This window comes from Phyllobates terribilis, unplaced genomic scaffold, assembly GCF_046119375.1.
Source record: "Phyllobates terribilis strain yellow unplaced genomic scaffold, ASM4611937v1 Scaffold_5__5_contigs__length_657084704, whole genome shotgun sequence".
Classification (NCBI taxonomy): Eukaryota; Metazoa; Chordata; class Amphibia; order Anura; family Dendrobatidae; genus Phyllobates; species Phyllobates terribilis.
The window spans coordinates 95,526,918-95,547,767 of NW_027362765.1; the positions used below are offsets into that span (position 1 = coordinate 95,526,918).

The window sequence follows — 20,850 nt, forward strand, 5'->3', positions numbered from 1 at the left end:
CCAAGCTTTCTGGGCCCCACCCGCTGCAAATTGCAGTCCGCAGCCACCCCGGAAAATGGCGCGTTCATAGAAGCGCCATCTTCTGGCGCTGTACCCAACTCATCCAGGGCCCTGGTGCTGTGGCTCACTGGGTAATAAAGGGGTTAAGGCCAGCTTGGCATTATCAGCTGGCCCTAAGCCCGAAATTCATGGGGTCACGCCAATATTAGATATGACCACCATGAATTTCTAGTAAAGTATTTAAAAAAAACACAACACCCAGAATAAAGTCCTTTAATTGAAATAAACACACAATTCTTTATTGTTCTAAATTAAACTATACTTACCATCACGCCCATTCCAGCTGAAGCCAACGATCTCCTGCAATAAAAGAAAAATAATAAAGCAACCTCATCCTTACCTTTCCATGGTTCCCACGACAGCTTCAGCTCTCCTACATCGAGATGAGAGGCTGGACCGCAGCAGAACGCTGCCATCCAGCCTGTCATCCCGCAGACACTGAGAAGTGCAGGCTTGCTTGCGCTCCTCAGTGTCTCTCTGTGACGGCATAAAGATGAGCCGAGGTCATGTCCAATGAACTCGGCTCACCTCATGCACGTCACTGACAGCGTGGGAAAATTCTCCTGCACTCAGCGCTTCAGCGTGAGAATTTTCCCACGCTGTCAGTGACGTGAATGAGGTGAGGTCATGTCCAATGAACTCAGCTCACCTCATGCACGTCACTGACAGCGTGGGAAAATTCTCACGCTGAAGCGCTGAGTGCAGGAGAATTCTCCCACGCTGTCAGTGATGTGCATGAGGTGAGCTGAGTTCATTGGACATGAACTCGGCTCATCTGGATGCCGTCACAGAGAGACACTAAGGAGCGCAAGCATGCCTGCGCTTCTCAGTGTCTGCGGGATGACAGGCTGGATGGCAGCGTTCTGCTGCGGTCCAGCCTGTCATCTCGATGTAGCAGAGCTGAAGCTGTCCTGGGAACCATGGAAAGGTAAGGATGAGGTTGCTTTATTATTTTTCTTTTATTGCAGGAGATCGTTGGCTTCACCTGGAATGGGCGTGATGGTAAGTAGAGTTTAATTTAGAACAATAAAGAATTGTGTGTTTATTTCAATTAAAGGACTTTATTCTGGGTGTTTCTGTTTTTTTTTTTTTTTTTTTTAACTTTGACTATGGGGTTAGTAATGGGGGTGTCTTATAGACGCCTCTTCATTACTAACCTGGGCTTGATGTCAGCTGGCATTATAAGCTGACATCAACCCCAACCCCATTACCCCACTGCCACCGCTACAGGGCAGTGGGAAGAGCGAGGCTAAGTGCCAGAATTGGCGCATCCTATGGATGCGCCATTTCTTGGGCGGCTGACGGCTGGTGTTTCTAGCCTGGGAGGGGGCCAATATTCATGGCACCCTTCCTGGGCTATTAATATCAGCCCCCAGCTGTCTGCCTAGCCTTTGCTAGCTATTAAATTAGGGGGGACCCCACGTCATTTTTTTGAGGGGGTCCCCCATTTTAATAGCTAGTAAAGGCTAGGTATTCAGCTGGGGGCTCATATTAGTAGCCTGGGAAGCTCGGTGGATATTACCCCCTTCCCAGGCTTCAAACATCTGCCCCAGCCGTCTGCTTAACCTCCGCTAGAGACTAAAATTAAGGGGAACCCCACGCCAATTTTTTTTTAAATAAATCCTTTATTTTAACACTAAATGACAAGTACAGTAATCAACACTGTCACTGTACTTCATATATATGTGACTGACATGTTTCTATCTAATCTATGTATGATTCTCTATTCCTTCTATTCTAAATTGTCGGGTACAGATGCTGAATTGCCGGCCGGCTTTTTTAAAGAGACAGTGCATGAAAACACTATTATATTTTTAAATAAATCATTTACACTAAAAAAGTACAGTAAGCAACACTATCACTGTACTTCATATATATGTGACTGACATGTTTCTATCTAACTAATCTATGTATGATTCTCTATTCCTTCTATTCAAAATTGTCGGGTACAGATGCTGAATTGCCGGCTGGCTTTCTTAAAGAGACGGTGCATGAAAACATTATTATTTTTTTAAATAAATCCTTTACACTAAATGACAAGTACAGTAAGCAATACTGTCACTGTACTTCATATATATGTGACTGACATGTTTCTATCTATCTAATCTATGTGTGAAGCTCTATTCTTTCTGTTGTAAATTGTCGGGTACTGGTGTATGCCGCTGATGAATTGCCGGCTTTTCCTTCTAATACATTCTACATTATTCTTAGTTGTTTTACTTCATGTAGAATTAACCTACAAGGAAAGAAAGGGTTTATTTTCATTCCGATATTTGTGTCCAATTGACTTGCATTGGTTTCCGGTATCGGAATCGGCGATATCCGATACTTTTTGGGTATCTGTCCGATCCAATCCGATACGATATTTCCTGATATCGGAAGGTATCGCTCAACACTATCCTTAACATATTTCACAGGAAAGAAGTTTCACTTTCGTTTTTGAACGTTTTATTGTGAGCCTGTAAAAGTGGCTTAATACCTCTGACCACGTTGTTGACAGCAGTGACCTGGGGGTCAGAAATGCTTCCTGGGGCGATCCCCATGCTGTCCCCATATCATTTGAGCACTGTCACTATCGTTTTGGGCACTTGTTAGGCTTTTAAAAGACTGCCGGGGGTGCCACCGCAAAAATGCTAGAGTTTCCCATAGACTAACATTGGGCTCGCTGCTCGGGTCGAGCACCCGAGTATCACGGCGAGCTCAGCCCGAGCTTCGAGCACCCGAGCATTTTAGTGCTCGCTCAACACTAGAAATGATCATTTTCACAGCAAAATACACAAGGAAGAATAGCAGCGTAACAAGTAAAATAAAGCTTGATGCATTTTTAGGCCAAGGCCTAATAATCCAAATGGAACACTAAACCCAGACTAGAATCCTAATCTAATAAAACCTTGTCTTATGGAAATATCTGATGTGGAAACTCCAGAGTACATAATAGAACGTAGAATGTTTAACTTCAAATCAGCTTTTTCTACATAACCTTTTTTTTTAAAAAAAAGCATATTACATACAGAAAAGTGTAAAAAAAAAAAAAAAAAAAAAAAAAGTTTGTACTTTTACAAATAAAATACAATTATAGAAAATGAATATATAATATAATTTTTATATAAATACTTTTGGTATTTAATAAAAATACATTCAAAAGATTTTTTTTTATTATAAGGAAAATATTGTACAATTGAAAATATGGTAAGTAAAAAAGAAGAAACCTCTATATGAACATATTCTGTAAATCTATTATATACCTGCCAACAGTCCTATTTTTTTTTTGGGGGGGGGGGGGATCTTGAGAATGAGGCTGTAAAGCAGGTCAAAAAGTAGGCATTTTGGGGGTATTTTCTGGGTGATTTCGGGGGAGGACTAAAATGTCCCAAATGTGTTTTCAGTATTGGTGAGTATGACAATATTACATGCAAAAAATGGAAAATAGAGCATTTTGCATGAAAAAATTCATAAAATGAAAAATAAAGTAAATATATATATATATATATATATATATATATATATATATATATATATATATATATATGTGCGTATATACCTACAGTACAGAGCAAAAGTTTGAACACGCCTCATTTAAAGATTTTTCTGTCTTTTCATGACTATGAAAATTGTACATTCACACTGAAGGCATCAAAACTATGAATTAACACATGTGGAATTATATACTTAACAAAAAGTGTGAAACAACTGAAAATATGTCTTATATTCTAGGTTCTTCAAAGTATCCACCTTTTGCTTTGATGACTGCTTTGCACACTCTTGGCATTCTCTTGATGAGCTTCAAGTGGTAGTCACCGGAAATGGTTTTCACTTCACAGGTGTGCCCTGTCAGGTTTAATAAGTGGGATTTCTTGCCTTATAAATGGGGTTGGGACCATCAGTTGTGTTGTGCAGAAGTCTGGTGGATACACAGCTGATAGTCCTACTGAATAGACTGTTAGCTGCTTTTTTCTTGCCATAATACAAATTCTAAGTAAAGAAAAACGAGTGGCCATGATTACTTTAAGAAATGAAGGTCAGTCAGTGCGAAAAATTGGGCAAACTTTGAAAGTGTCCCCAAGTGCATCTTTGATGATACCAGCCCATACCAGTATGGTCGTTTTTCTACCTTCCTTACCTTGGCCATGTCCCTGAGTATCGCACACCTTGTGCTTTTTGATACTCCAGTAACGTTGCAGCTCTGAAATATGGCAAAACTGGTGGCGAATGGCATCTTGCCAGCTTCACGCTTGATTTTCCTCAATTCATGGGCAGTTATTTTGCGCCTTTTTTGGCCAACACGCTTCTTGCGACCCTGTTGGCTATTTGCCATGAAACACTTGATTGTTCGGTGATCACGCTTCAAAAGTTTGGAAATTTCAAGACTGCTGCATCCCTCTGCAAGACATCTCACAATTTTGGACTTTTCAGAGCCCGTCAAATCTCTCTTCTGACCCATTTTGCCAAAGTAAAGGAAGTTGCCTAATAAATAAGCACACCTTATATAGGGTGTTGATGTCATTAGTCAACACCCCTCCTCATTACAGAGATGCACATCACCAGATTTACTTAATTGGTAGTTGGCTCTCAAGCCTATGCAGCTTGGAGTAGGACAACATGTATAAAAAGTATCATGTGATCAAAATACTCATTTGCCTAATAATTCTGCACACAGTGTATATGTATCATTTTTAAATGAAGGTCTCTCCTATTAAGGGAAAAATAAATCCAAATCTACGGGGCCCTGTGTGAAAAAGTGATTGCACCCCCCCCCCCATTAAAACATAGATAAACTGTCGTTTATCACATTTTTGGGAAGCGAAGTTCAGTTTCCCTAGCCACACACAGGCCTGATTACTGCCACACCTGTTCTCAATCAAGAGATCACTTAAATAGGACCTGCCTGACAAAGTGAAGTAGACCAAAAGATCCTCAAAAGCTAGACATCATGCTGCTATCCAAAGAAATTCAGGAACAAAGTAATTGAGAACTATGAGAACTATCAGTCTGGAAAAGCTTATAAAGCCATTTTTAAAGCTTTGGGACTCAGCGAACCACAGTGAGAGCCATTATCCACAAATGGCGAAAACATGGAACAGTGGTGAAACCTTCCCAGGAGTGTCCGTCTGACCAAACTTACCCCAAGGGCGCAGCGACAACTCATCCAAGAGGTCACAAAAGACCCCTAAACAACATGCAAACAACTGCAGGCCTCACTTGCCTCAATTAAGATCTGTGTTCATGACGCCACCATAAGAGAGAGACTGGGCAAAAATGGCATGTATGGCAGAGTTCTTAGACGAAAACCCTGCTGAGCAAAAAGAACATTAAGGCTCGTCTCAATTTTGCCAGAAAACATCTTGGTCGCCAAAACTTTGGGAGATGTAGCATGACCTTAAAAAGGCTGTTCATGCTCGGAAACCCTCCAATGTGGCCGAATTACAAAAATTTTGCAAAGATGAGTGGGCCAAAATTCCTGTAAAAGAATTGTAAAAGACTCATTGCTGGTTATTGCAAACGCTTGATTGCAGTTGTTGCTTCTAAAGGTGACCCAACCAGTTGTTAGGTTTAGGGGGCAATCACTTTTTCACACCACTTTTAAGTGTATATAGCGCTAGATAGATAGATATAGACAGATTAGTGATGAGCGAGCACTAAAATGCTCAGGTTGAGCAAATCGTAATGTTTGGGTCTGCAGGGAGCCTAAAAATTTATCTAGAACAGTGCTGAAACGACATGGGAACAGCATGGGGAAGACCCCTGGAATCATCTCTGACTCCAGGTCACTACTGTGAGCAATGTTGTCTGAGTGTTATGCCACTTTAACGGACTCTCAATAAAACATGCCAAAATGGATTTTCCTGGAAAAACATTAAGGAACGTTCTTCAGGGTAATGACTTGTGTGTGTATAAGGCAAAAAAAAATGCTCCTCCACACCTTGGGCTATGTTCACACATAGCGTTTTTGATGCTTTTTTTTCACTTTTGCATTGCTTTCAATGGTGAAAAATGCATTCACCAGTAAATGTCATTTTAACATTTTACTACCATATGGTGTGTGAGACCTGATCAAATCCTGTTTGGTTTATGAAGGAGGGACTGTGAAAGTCACAAAGCCTATTTTTACAGGGCCATCAGGTGGCCCTTACTATTGTTAGAGGGCCATAAGCCGGCTATGCTTTGTTGTTCCCATTATTAAAGAGTGGGTCTCCTATATTGTTATTGCTTATGCATTGACTGCAATGGCTGGCAAAAATTTGGACGTACCCCAATACCCCTTTGAAGAGACATAGAGGAGGTCCTCATTAAAAAAATTGTTACCATTGTTAAGGAGTGGGTCTCCTATACTGGTAATGCCCATGGACTAAGTGCATGGGCTGAAAAACATTTACCCCGAGGGGGGTATACATTAACATACTGTATAACATACATAATGTTAGAGGTAGGCCTCTAAAAAAAAATTTCTACGGGCATTATAAACGCCCTTAAAAAAAATTATGTGGGTGTTGCATCACTGTCACCCTTGTGATATGGTGGTGGAGGATGAGGAGAAGGAGGAGGACAACAGAAAATACAAAAAATCAGGAAGCGTATACCCATGTCTGGGTGTGAAGGGGTGCATGGGAATAGAATAAAATATAAAAGCCACTGGATTTGACTTTGTTCCACTGCTATCTATCATCCGGTGGTGTTGATAAGTCTGGCCCAATCCAGCCCTTGTTCATTTTTATAAGAGTCAGCCTTTTAGCATTTTCAGTTTTACTGGCGGATGCGCCTATCAGTTATAATGCCCCAGGTGGCACTAAAAACTCGTTCTGACAAAACGCTAGCAGGGCAGGCCAGGACCTCCAAGGTGTAGAGAGCCAGTTCATGCCACGTGTCCAGCTTCGATACCCAATAGTTATAAGGCAATGAGGAATCCCTTAGGATGTTGGTACGGTCGGCAAGGTACTCCTTCAGCATTTTCAAAAACGTTTCTCCTTGTCAGAGTACCCTGCGCATCAGGGCCTGTGTGCTGGGAGGGTCTGAGAAAACTGTCCCACACCTTTGACAGTGCTCCCCTGCCTCTGCTGCATCGTATTTGTGTCTCCCTCGCCTGTACTCCTTGGTTGTCCAAGGAACTGTGACCTCTGCCGCCAGCGTTTTTCAGATGAGAATTTTTTTAATTCCTCAACAAGGGCCTTCTTGTACTGCAACATTTTACTAGACCTCTTCCCCACGGGAATAAGAGATAGAAAGTTCTCCTTGTAGCGTGGGTCTAGAAGTGTGACCAACCAGTAATTACTGTCGGCCAAAATGTGTACAACGCGAGGGTCATGGGAAAGGCAGAGGAACATAAAGTCAGCCATGTGTGCCAGACTGCCAACAGCCAGGTCTTCCCTGTCCTGACCAAGAGAATGACTGTCCATGCTCTCCTCCTCATCTTCCTCCTCATTCTCCCTCTCCTCAGCCATCCACGCTGAACAGACGGTATGACACTTGTGTGGGTAGTACCATCTGTAGCGCAGGAAACCAGCTCCTGTTCCTCCTCCTCTTTATCACCCAATCCACGTTAGGATGAGGTGAGGCTGGGCTGTGTGGCATCATCCTGTATGATTCCTTGCGCCATGTCATCGTGCTCCACCTGCAATGCCTCCTCTTTAATTGTGAGCAGCGAGCGTTTTAAGACAGAGAAGCGGGATGTTGACGCTAATTATGGCGTCATCGCCGCTCACCATCTTGGGAGTCCTCAAAGTTTTGGAGGATGGCACAGATATCTGACATCCATGCCCACTCATCAGCTTTTATGTGCGGAGGCTGACCTGAATAACGACGGGCGTGTTGAAGCTGGTACTCAACAACTGCCCTCTGCTGCTTACAAATCCTTCCCAACATCTGCAATGTAGAGTTCCAATACGTGGTGACATTGCACACCAGTCGATGAGCTGGAAGCTGCAAACGCTGCTGAAGCACGGTGAGGGGGGTGGAAGCTGTAGGTGACTTTGGAAAATGGGCACACACACGGCATACTTTGACAAGCAGCTCAGTCAGATCCAGGTAGGTTTTGAGAAACCGCTGAACCAGGCATGGTACGTATACGAACTTGCCTAGCTTCAGAGCCACCACCAGTTACTGGCGGTGTCCGGTTTGTCACCTAAGCATATTGGCTTCAGCACAGCCTGTTGCCGCTTGGCCGAGGCAGTGCTTCCTGCTTCCGACTGATGTCATTTCGGAGACTGAGGCTGAGGAGGAGGAGGAGGTGCAGGAGCTGTAAAATGTAGGGGCTACCCTGATTGACCCAGGGCCTGCATTCCTCGGCGTCGGGAGGATGTGTTCCATCCCAGGATCCTACTGGGTCCCGGCTTCCACTATATTAACCCAGTTTGCCGTCAGCGAGCTGTACCGTCCCTGGCAACAAGCACTTGTCCATGCATCTGTGGTTAGATAGACCTTCCCAGTAACTGCGTTGTTGAGGGCACGGGTAATGTTCTGGGACACGTGGTCGTGTAAGGTGGGGACGGAACACCGGGAGAAATAGTGGCAGCTGGGGACCGAGGGACGGCCACTGGCACCAGGTTGCGGAAAGATTACGTCTCCACGAGCCTAAAAGGCAACATTTCAAATGTAAGCATTCTAGAAATGTGGTAGTTTAGTAGTGTGGCCTGTGGGGCGTTGGCTGCTTATTTGCGTTCAAACGACTAGGGTAGGGACAACTGAACGCTGCACTGGGACAAGGGCGTGGACGTGGTTGTGTAGCACCCTGAGGATTCGGCTGCTACAGGGGTATTGCACCTCAAGCCAGAGGTGTGATATTCCACTCCCGGGTAAGGATGGAGTGTGGAACTGAGCTCAGTTAGCTGCATACACTACACACATCCCATTTCCGGGGGACAGACCGATGGTACTCCCACTAGGTATATGTGCAGGTACGACAGCGTCTGTCCCTGGCTGGAGTGGGAGGGGGGTGGAACATCCCAGTAGTGTAGGGGCAGATAGGGGGAGCAGTCTGGGTAAGGCTAGGAGCTCATTGGGTGCTGGTCACCTGAGCTCACACATAGAGGGAGTATATAAGGTGGGCACCATCTTAGAACAGGGTCTTTTGTAGAGGGTCAGTCCTGAGAGAGGTCCAGGAGAGCCTGCAGAGAGAAGAGAGAGAGGAGAAGAGAAGGACCCAGAGGGGAAGAAGAAGGAACCCCAAGAACCCAGAACCAGACCAGAAGGGTGAAGGGTTGGCACAAGGGTACCGGATCCCAAGCTGGCAGAGGCAAAGCACACCTTAGCCAGAGACCGGAGGTCGTGGGCAGGATCTGCGACTACCCTCACCAAGTCCACAAGGAAGGCACACCAGGTATAGGGTCAGGGAACCCCGAAGAGGTGCACCCACCAAGAGGCCCGAGGGAGCCGGACATAAGTGGACCCCTGGTGAGAACGGCCAGTAGAAAGGAAAGTCAGAAAGGGAGCTCAGGACCACGCTCCAGAATTGCTTGGGGGTTGGCCGAGTCCAGGACCTGGTGGACGCAGCACGGCTCGGGCGGTCACTCAAGGCCAGAGTGACCAACAGAACAGCAGTAAGTAAAAACCCTGAACTGCACAGCCCGACTCAGAGTCTTCTTACCATCCACACTGCACCTCCACTACCACCATCCTCTACACCTGACCCCCTGAGGCTATACCCCTCCCGTTGGAGGTTATACTACCACAGCTGCACACATACCACCAGCCTCAGCGGACCCTGCTGCAGCGGCGGCCTTTTGACCGCAAATCAACGGGTGGCGTAGTCGACACTAAGAACACTTAACAACATCTGTAAAGACTGCCACACACTGAGTTTGACACCCTGGGCACGGACCGGGTCGCCGCCACTCGGAGACTACAACCCCCATCTGATCCGGCTCCGGGTATTCCCCAAACAGCACTGGCCCAGGGGGCGCGTCAGTTGCTGATGGTGGTGGTTGCGAGTGTGCAACGACGGGTGCAGGGCGGGAGGCATCTTCGCCTGTGCCATGGACAGTTTATTGGCGTGCACGCCTCATAGCGGAACAGGCAGTGGTGTCACCTGCAAACACGGTTTCTGGACCCTGGCGTTTGTCACATCTAGTTGGGTGCTTAGCTGTCATGTGCCTGAGCATGCTGGTGGTGGTCAGGCTGGTAGTTTTGCTGGCCTGGCAGATGTTGCAAATGGCCTTTTTGGGGTTATCTGGACATCTTTAAATAAGAACCAGACCTAACAGTTGGACTGGTAACTTCCCTTTTGTTGGTGTTCCGGGAAACCGTTGCGTGCTTTGTGTCTGTGGCCACCCCACTGCTTGTTCCTGCCTGTTGTGGTGCTATGCCTCCCTCGCCCTCTTTGCTGCTTTCCTTTCTATGCATGTCACTTTTCCAGGTTGGGTCAGTGACTTCATTGTCCACCACCTCGTCTTGCACATACACACCCTGGGCCTCCTCCTGACCTGGTGGCAATTGTCTCATCATCATCATCCACCTCTTGTGACCGTAATTGCAGTTTCCCACAGTCGCCTTCGTGTGACCGTGGATGCTCAAATATTTGGGCATCGCTACATGCGATCTCCTCTTTCCCCACTTGAGGCGGGCCGGGCAAGAGGCCTGAATCTATAAATGGAAGAGTGAACAGCTCTTTGGAGTGTCTAAATGTGGGATCTCTTGTCTCTGGGCACTTGGCATGGTGGGAGGAAGGATGGTGGGAAGGAGGATCAGGGTGAGGAATATGTGGTCCTGACTCATGGCTACTGAGACTGGACCGTGTGGAAGACAGGGTGGTGGTGGCGGCGGCGGCGGCAAACTGACTGGAAGCATTATCTGCTATCCAACCAACAACCTGCTCTGGCTTCAAGAGTGGTGTTCTGCGGCCCCCTAGTAATTTGGACAGGAAGGTAATTCGACATGATGTGGGTGCTTGTTGTGCTCCCTCAGCATGAACAGTTTCATCTTGCCCATGGCCTCTGCCTCTGCGTTCACCATCACATCCACTTCCCCATCCCTTGCCATGCGCCATGCCCATTTTAAATGGAGTATAATAATTTACTCGCTCCACTAAATGTCTGTATTATTACCGCAGTAATATGGGATCACGTGTGATGACCACGGTTTTAGGAAATGGCTTTACAGACATGGTACTGGTTAGCGACCAAGTTTGAATAGGTTGAACACACAACTGCCAGACTTTAACTGGAGTGTAATATTTGGCAATCTCCACAAAATGTCAAGATTATTACGGCAGTAATATCGGATCACGTCTTATGATGGACATCTTTCTCTGCTTCCACAATACAGCAATGCGAATAAAATCAAAAAAATCTGCCTGTATTCTGCTAACAAGCAAATGGAGCAGTAAAGTGGAGTACTTTATTGCTTTTTAAGGAAATAATCCGTATTAAGAGCAAAAAAAAACTTAGCCCTGATATCTAGAGATATGGATATCTGTAACAGCAGCAGACAGAATGTGCAATGGACCCTATTCTGCTGTATACAGTGTTCTCAAACCCTGCCTGCCTAACTACTGCTATCACCAGTAATATAGCCAATCACTGTAATGCCACAACCAACATGGCTACGGCATTACAATGAGTGGCAGGCAATCCCCGCATGTTTATTTGTTGTCTAAAGAGCGCCAAAAATGCGGGACGGGGACCTGAACTCCCACCCGAGCAACCCGTAAGTACTCGCCAAGCATCTCGAGCAGGGAGTTGCTCGTGCTACTATCGAGCAGTTGCGAGCACGCTCGCTTTTCACTAATATAGATATAAAATATATATAAATATAATAATTTTTTTTTCTTTTATGTTTTTGGGGCTAAAAATCTTTTTTTGGAGTTGCGATTCATTATAAATGTTGCACCATTGTGCTTTGTTTTTGAAGTTGTCTATGGTTATAAATCCGCTGAGAGAAAATCAGAAAAAAAGACCAGTAAAAGTTACAAACTCTCCCTTCAGAAAAAACTCACTGACCGATTCTCAGTTAACTCATTCTGCAGCCAGCATGGTGCAATTTTTTTATTTTTTAAAAGTAACCTAATTTCAAAAAATGATTTTTTAGCTCAAATTAGATGCATTTAAATAAATAAAAAAGTTCCCAAAGGTGAACAAGTTGGAAAAATTATTATTTTTTGCATGTGAATAAAATGGAAAAAAAATTGTACATTTTGATTACCTGCAACTAAAAATGAAAAAAAAAATTAAAGAAAATAAAAAAATAGTATTCACTTTCCTTGAATTTCAGAGCGCAGATATGGGTGATCTTATCTGAAGGATCATCAGTTATTCTTCATTTACAGTGTCCATCTCCTTTTTCCTTCACATTGCGCTATTGATAGACAGTTTTTACTCGAACCCTGTGAATTACTGGGAAAACGAATCTGTGCCATTGATTATTGTCACTTAGAGATGTCAGGCATGGATCAGTCGGGGGAGGGGAGGGTGGAGGAGGTTCAGCCCCGTGCCTGTAAATGGGCTGTCAGAAGGAGCTCGTTATATAACAAAACCTCAGGGCAGATTTTAGCAGCTATGCCTTAAAATAGCAGAGTACGTTATCTCCCTCTATACAAAAGATTCACTGAAGGCTCAATTATTTAGGCAGCGCCCGAGCAGAAGGGACAGGAGAGAATAGGCTGATCCATTATTCGATTCCACAAGGGAATGTAATAGGTTTACATTATGTACAGTACGCCCTTTTGGGTAGCTTGGCCCACTCAACAGACCATGCTTACATCCACTTTTCCATGCATAGTTATGGAGGGTACTAGTTCTCATTAAGGAGATCCAGCTGAAGCAGTGCTTCATGGGAAAAAGTATGGGAATTAGGAAGAAAACTGTATCTCTAGTGCCGCCTATTGGTGTCTGCTCTAAAAGCAAATGACTCGCTGGTAAGAGTCTTGAAAAGCGACTAGGGATATCAGCCAAACGAGACAACCAAGTTTCGACAGCTGTTTTGGAGTTCTTGCTCCCTCATCAGTACTTCTTGGCTGGGTGATATTCCATTAAAAGGGTTGTCCACCTTTCGGTACGCTTGTTGTTGTTTTTTTTATCTTATTGCATTTATTCAAGGCTAAAAATAATTTTTGTAATTGGGTTTCATTAAAAATGTTGCATCGTTTGCCTTCTATGGCATCTGTGATGCTGCAAAATGAGTTAACTGAGAATCCGCAAGTGAGCTCATTGTAACAGTTTCTCAAGGAGTTTGTAACTGTTTATCTTTATATTTTCTGAGCTCCCCTCAGCTGATTCATGACCACAGATCACATCAAAGTTGAATATGCAGGAAAACAAAGAGGCTGTAACAATCACATGTTATACTCCTGGATTTCCCGTATCTCCGCCAGACTATTGAATACTCCTCGTATATACAGTGGGGAAAAAAGTATTTGGTCAGCCACCAATTGTGCAAGTTCTACTTAAAAAGATGAGAGAGGCCTGTAGCTTACATCATAGGTAGACCTCAACTATGAGAGACAAAGCCTGAAAATCACATTGTCTTTTTAAGTGGCCTGGCAACCACTTTTTTGAGTGGTTGCCAGGCAGAGCATAATGAGCAGGATTGGAGGGGATGGGTTAACGTATCTCTGATCACCAGGTAGAGCTAATGGAGGACTGATGGAGCTAGGAAAGAATACGTATAAACTAGACACATAAGCGTGGCGCATGGCCATTTAGTAGATAAATAGCTCCTTCCTTATGTGACAGGAAGTAGCCTCCTTCTTGTGTGACAGGAAGTAGTCGTCGTCTTGAGTGACAGCAGCTCCTTGTGTGACCGGAAGTGGCGTCTTTTTGTGTCTTGTGTGACAGAAAGTGGCCTCCTTCTCGCGTGACGGGAAGTGGCCTCCTTCTCGCGTGACGGGAAGTGGCCTCCTTCTCGCGTGACGGGAAGTGGCCTCCTTCTCGCGTGACGGGAAGTGGCCTCCTTCTCGCGTGACGGGAAGTGGCCTCCTTCTCGCGTGACGGGAAGTGGCCTCCTTCTCGCGTGACGGGAAGTGGCCTCCTTCTCGCGTGACGGGAAGTGGCCTCCTTCTCGCGTGACGGGAAGTGGCCTCCTTCTCGCGTGACGGGAAGTGGCCTCCTTCTCGCGTGACGGGAAGTGGCCTCCTTCTCGCGTGACGGGAAGTGGCCTCCTTCTCGCGTGACGGGAAGTGGCCTCCTTCTCGCGTGACGGGAAGTGGCCTCCTTCTCGCGTGACGGGAAGTGGCCTCCTTCTCGCGTGACGGGAAGTGGCCTCCTTCTCGCGTGACGGGAAGTGGCCTCCTTCTCGCGTGACGGGAAGTGGCCTCCTTCTCGCGTGACGGGAAGTGGCCTCCTTCTCGCGTGACGGGAAGTGGCCTCCTTCTCGCGTGACGGGAAGTGGCCTCCTTCTCGCGTGACGGGAAGTGGCCTCCTTCTCGCGTGACGGGAAGTGGCCTCCTTCTCGCGTGACGGGAAGTGGCCTCCTTCTCGCGTGACGGGAAGTGGCCTCCTTCTCGCGTGACGGGAAGTGGCCTCCTTCTCGCGTGACGGGAAGTGGCCTCCTTCTCGCGTGACGGGAAGTGGCCTCCTTCTCGCGTGACGGGAAGTGGCCTCCTTCTCGCGTGACTGGAAGTGGCCTCCTTCTGGTGTGACTGGAGCACAAATAGTTACTGTTAATTGTTTCTAATTAATATAAACTATATTGTTGGACCCCAGGGATAAATATTGACACCCCCCTCTTGTGCTTTGTGTTTTGCAGTGCTGCAGTTGGCATCGGTTTCTATGGCAACAGCGAGACCAATGATGGCGTCTACCAGCTGACGTACTCCCTGGACGATGCCAATCATACCCTCGCAGGAATTGACAACCTAGTAAGTGCCAAAAAATAAATATGTGCCTCTCATAGTGCTGGCCGTAAATTGTGGAGAAGGCATATGTGTCGCTTTTGTCCATGTGTTGTTGGGTAATTATTTTTTTTTTATTTTGCGCCTGGCGGAAATGAGTGATACTGGCAGCTGTGGCTGGAAACGCAGCAGAGAGCGAGCAGCACAATAGCTGAACTCAACTTCTGTGAAATTCCTACGGACTGTGACTAATGGAAAGACAGAATCTGTTGCAAAGCGTTGAGTGGTCTGTTCGGAGCCATCTGTCTAAGAGGAGAGACCCGGGGACGAATGTGAGAAGCTTTACAGACAGAGGGGAGACGTTCATTCTTAAAGCGATTCACGAGATTTGAAAGAAAGTAAAAAAAATAGCTCCCCTACTGTCCCATGGACAAGTCTGGTATTGCAGCTTAGCCCCATTCCAGTCGATTGAGTAGCAAAACCAGACATGGCGCTGATTCTGGGAAAAAGCACACCCTTTTTCCTGCGCTTCCCTTAATATCATAATTCAAACTGAATTGTAGCACCCAGGGGCGTAACCATTGCCGTCGCAGAGGATGCAACCGGGCCCGTGCGGGTGAGGGGCCTGCCAACGCCAGCACAAACTTCAATTAGATTTACGTCCTCGGACGCACATTCAGCTGAAGTGTATTGTGGTGCAGAGACCCACTGGGTCCGTGCACAGCAATACACCGAAGACGCCATGCGGAGGGAAGGTGAGTAGAATTGTTTATTTTGTTTCTATTCATTAAATAACAGCCGCAGAACGGGGGACATATATACCAAGATGGGGAATATATATACCAGGATGGGGGGGACATGCATATCAGGATGGGAGAAATAGTTACCAAGATGGGGGACATACATGCCAGGATGGGGGGGACATGTATATCAGGATGGGGGATATATGTACCAAGATAGGGGATATATCAGGATGTGGGATTTATATATACCTGGATGAGGAGGGGACATACATACCTGGATGGGAGACATACATACCAGGATGGGAGATGGGGGAGACGTCTACCTGGATGGGGGACATATATACCAGGATGGGGCTCAGGATCAGGGCCATATATACCAAGATGAAGGACATATATATATAATATACACCAGGATGAGGGACATGTATATACCAGGATGGGGACAGGGTGAGGGACATTTATACTAGGTTGGGGGACAAATATACCAGGAAGGACCCCAAAATGGGTGACACCTGGGAATTACCATTACGCTTGTCATTAGGGTGTGTTCCTACATACTTTGATACACATCAGTCTGTGCTAACAGTGTAAGACTGTTCACCTTATTGGCAAAGGGGAATGGTAATGCCCAGTTGTCAATTCATTCATTTACATGAGGAGTAACAGAAGAATATTGAGTTATATAAAGAGATGCCCCAGAATAGTTATGTCATGGAAAATACAAGTATTTAATAAAACAGACTACATATCCTCTTTAAGTGAACTGAGCTGCAATACCAGACATTGCCAAGGACAAGGGTGGCGCTGTTTCTCAAAAAAAGTGAAGAGCTAGAGGATGGTCTTAATTGCCCACAATAAATTTCCACCTAACGTATTAGAGCCCAGACCTCACGGATATCACATATAGGAGGGGCCACTACATGGTGACTATACTGAATCTATGGAAGAGATGGAGGTGGCTATTAGATGCTGTTTGTAGAGAGAGATTAGATAGTGTAGATATATTTTAGAGAGAGATTATATACTGTAGGGAGAGAGCATAGATAGAGATTAGATACTGTAGAGATTATATAGTGTACATATATATTTCAGAGAAAGATTAGATACTGTAGAAGAGATTATACAGTATAATGTAGTGATATTTAATACAGATTAGATACTGCAGAGAAATATTAGATAGTGTAGAGAGAAAGACATTACATATTATAGAGATTAGATTATGTGGAGATTAGATACTGTAGAGATATGATACTGTAGAGATATTAAATGCTACAGAGATTAGATACTATACAAACTTGATACTGTAGAGATATGATGCTGTAGAGATATGATGCTGTAGAGATATGATACTGTAGAGATATGATACTGTAGAGATATTAAATGCTAGAGATTAGATACTGTACAAACTTGATACTGTAGAGATATGATACTGTAGAGATATGATACTGTAGAGATATGATACTGTAGAGATATGATACTGTAGAGATATGATACTGTAGAGATATGATACTGTAGAGATATGATACTGTAGAGATATTAAATGCTACAGAGATTAGATGCTGTAGAGATTAGATACTATACAGACTTGATACTGTAGAGCGAGTTTAGATACTGTAGAGATATGATACTGTAGAGATATGATACTGTAGAGATATGATACTGTAGAGATATGATACTGTAGAGATATGATACTGTAGAGATATGATACTGTAGAGATATGATACTGTAGAGATATGATACTGTAGAGATATTAAATGCTACAGAGATTAGATGCTGTAGAGATTAGATACTATACAGACTTGATACTGTAGAGCGAGTTTAGATACTGTAGAGATATGATACTGTAGAGATATTAAATACTACAGAGAGATCAGATACTGTGGAGAAATATTAGATACTATAGAGTGAGATTGGATGCCATGAAGAGACAGTGGCACGGGTGTATGGATACTGTGGAGATTGATCAGATACTGTAGTGACAGTGACAGGGGTACATGGATTCTGCTATATGTCGGTACATTATAGGCTTGGCGCTGTAGCGGTGCCCCCGGTGAGCGTCGCTCGCGGCATCAGATCTGGTTCTGGTTTGCTGATGGATCCATTATACCGCGGCTCTCAGTAAGACGCCTCTTTATTCCTGTGCACAGGAACGTACAGCGCAGATACTATTAGTCTGCAGGTCGTCGTCCTCGCCTCTCATTTCCTCGATCTCCTGACCGCACCGCCGCCCCCCACCCTCTGTCTCTCTATCGTGCCCGTGACTTTTACCCAACAGCTGGGCATCTTGGCTCCCTCCCTCCCCCGCTGCTGCTTTCTCGCCATCAGACTTTAATCCCCCAACCCCTGGGGATGTTTCAGTCTCTGCAGCCTGTGAATTACCCACTCAGAGTTGGCAAGAGGAGGGCATGAGGATATCCAAACCTTTGGCCAGAGAAGCCCGTGTAGTTGGCATATTTCCATCCTTCACCTCGTGTGCCAGGCTTCTTTTCACCACAAATTTCTGACTTTTAGGATTTTATGTTGTGGCAATTCATTATTTTTAAATTATCTTTGTTTATTCCGTGTAATCGATCTGATTAGGGGCTATTGGCATCTTCCTGGACTCTCATCAGCCTGTAGTTCTCTAAAGGAAGAGGGGAGAGGAGGGAGATGCAGCTGCACCCTTTCATTGTTTCAGTGAGGCAGGACGGAGATATCTGATTGGTTCATAGTATACAAATGTTTAGGCACAGCACCATACATAAAGTTGTGGCTGAATCTGGTACTGCAACCCAGTTTCATACACATGAATTAGACTGAGCTGCAGTACTAGTCACAACCTCAACCAAATGTGTGGTGCTGTTCCAGGGGTAAACCTAAGACTTTAGATCATTTTGGTCATGTACTTGTATGCAGCAACTGAGCCTTATGACACACTGCATCATTGTTTAGGGGTTTCTGACTTTCCAACAGGTGTCTGGCACCAGCTTCAGGATGAAGGAAGATCTGGATCAGCACCTGTTGCGTCTCAATGAGATATTTGCAGCACATGGAGATTACGTCCAGACCCTGCGATTCATGCAGATCATGGCCAATAACGTCGTCGCTCAGCTCTCCACGTTACCAAACTGGCAGGTGACGAGTGGCAACCTTTCCATGATTGCCCAGGAGGCCAAAGTCATCGAGTATTACAGGTAAGTACTGCCTTTGATAAGGAGGACTCTAGGCTCAGCAAGAACCACATCCTAAATGCTGTCTGAATAAACCCTAGCACTTCCATTCACTGAAAGCAAGCAGAGATATTAAAAAGTAGGTAATTTAAGAACAAAATAACAAATATTGTTCCCAAAATGGAGGATATATACTGTATACTGTGCCGGACATACAGCTTCTAGAATCAGGGTTGAAGGGAGTGGAGCTTTATACTGTACCTGGCATGGAGCTGAAAAGGACATTCAGCTACTAGCGGGCTCATTGTTCCCTACTTGTAGGATATATACTGTGCCTGGGATCCAGCTATAAAGGACATACAGCTTCTAGAATCAGGGTTGAAGGGGGTGGAGCTGTATATGGCACCTGGCGTCCAGCTGAAAAGGACATACAGCTCCTAGAATTAGGTTTGTCAGTTGGAGTTGTATACTGTGCCTGGCATTGAGATTAAAAGGACATACCTCTGCTAGAACCAGAGTTGAGGGTTCACACCTCTATACAGTGACTGGCATCCAGCTTAAAGGGACTTACAGATGACTGGCATCAAGCGATAAAGGATATACAGATGTTAGGATCAAAATTGAAAGGTTGTAGCTGTATACTGTGTCTGACATCCAGCTACTAGCGGGCACATTGTTCCCTACTTGTAGGATATATACTGTGCCTGGGATCCAACTATAAAGGACATACAGCTTCTAGAATCAGGATTGAAGGGGGTGGAGCTGTATATGGTACCTGGTGTCCAGCTGAAAAGGACATACAGCTCCTAGAATCAGGGTTGAAAGGGATGGAGCTGTATATTGTGCCTGACATCCAGCTGAAAAGGATATACGCAGTTGAACCAGAATTGACGGTACGGCGCTTTATCCCATGACTGGCATCCAGCTGTAAAGAACACACAGCTCCTTGTTTGAGAGTTGATTGGGCGGCGCTGTAGACTGTGCGGACATACAGCTTTTAGACTCAGCCTTGAACTGTATACTGTGCCTGGCATCCAACTGAAAAGGATATACAGATACTAGAAGGGGTTATATCCAGCTGAAGAGGACACATAGCTCCCAAACCAGAGTTGAGGGGGCTCTCCAGCATTCTGTGGTACCATACAGTCTTCTCTTTCTATTTCAGATGGCTTTCTTACCTATTTCTATTCATCTTTGACCTGGTTATCTGTCTGGTGACGTGTCTGGGACTGGCCAAGCGTTCCAAGTGTCTCCTCGTTACGTAAGTGCAGAATATAACTTTTCAATACGACAGGCCTTACAGTCATGTTAATCCTAGGCTTCTTGTTCCTGGTTTGCTTTTTTCTTCATAAACAGCGCCACTCATGTCTTTAGGCTTTCTCTGGTATTGCAGTTCATCTCTAGTTAAGTGAATGGTGCAGGTATAGTTCTGTCTCTGGGGGGTGAAAGACACTTTTTCTTATCCTAATCGAACATCTTTTCCTCTCTTAATTTGCGCCACTCCTTTGTATGGCTTCCCAGCCCCATGCAATTCAATGGAGCTGAGCTGTAATACCAGACACAGCCATGGAGAGGAGTGGCGCTATTTTTACAGGGCAGCAGTCATGTTTTCTAAACTTTGGACAATCGATTTGACTATAACTGGTGATGTGTGGACTAAAGATTTAAACAATTTTGATGTAACTAAACGCTTATTAGTGGAAATCTACTTGTTTCTTAAAGTGGGTTTCTGACCATAGATATTAAACCCCTTCAGGATTAAGAGACTTTTCATTTTTTTTTCTTCCAAGAGCCTTAACTTTTTCTTACTTTTGCCTACACAACTGTATGAGGGTTTATCATTTTGCTGGACAAGTTGTAGTTTTGAACAACTATTGTTCACTTTACCATATAAAGTATTGAAAAACGGGAAAAAATAGTGGTCAAATGGTGAAAAAAAACAAAACACAATTCCGCCATTGATATTTTGGGATTTCATTTTATGGACTTCATTATGCAGTTAAAATGACCTGGAACCATGGTTCTTCAGGTTTGTATGATTACAGATTAAATCTTAGTGATTTAAAACAAAGTAGAGTTTTGTTAAAAAAAAAAAAAAAAAACAACACCTAGCTTTGGCTTTTGCCATTATTTGTGGCTTTAG

At 44.8% G+C, this 20,850-nt stretch overlaps 1 protein-coding gene across 4 annotated transcripts in view; it reads left to right on the forward strand.

The window, feature by feature from the left end:
- TTYH2 (tweety family member 2) overlaps window positions 1-20,850 on the forward strand; it is a 94,719-nt gene that overhangs the window by 37,382 nt on the left and 36,487 nt on the right. For 2 of the 4 annotated variants that reach the window (XM_073682552.1, XM_073682554.1), the window contains 3 exons: window positions 14,731-14,842; window positions 18,490-18,731; window positions 19,873-19,968. In XM_073682552.1, the coding sequence (XP_073538653.1) occupies window positions 14,731-14,842; window positions 18,490-18,731; window positions 19,873-19,968 (450 nt within the window). The remainder of the gene's footprint in view (window positions 1-14,730; window positions 14,843-18,489; window positions 18,732-19,872; window positions 19,969-20,850) is intronic. The other 2 variants (XM_073682553.1, XM_073682555.1) reach the window with 1 other exon arrangement.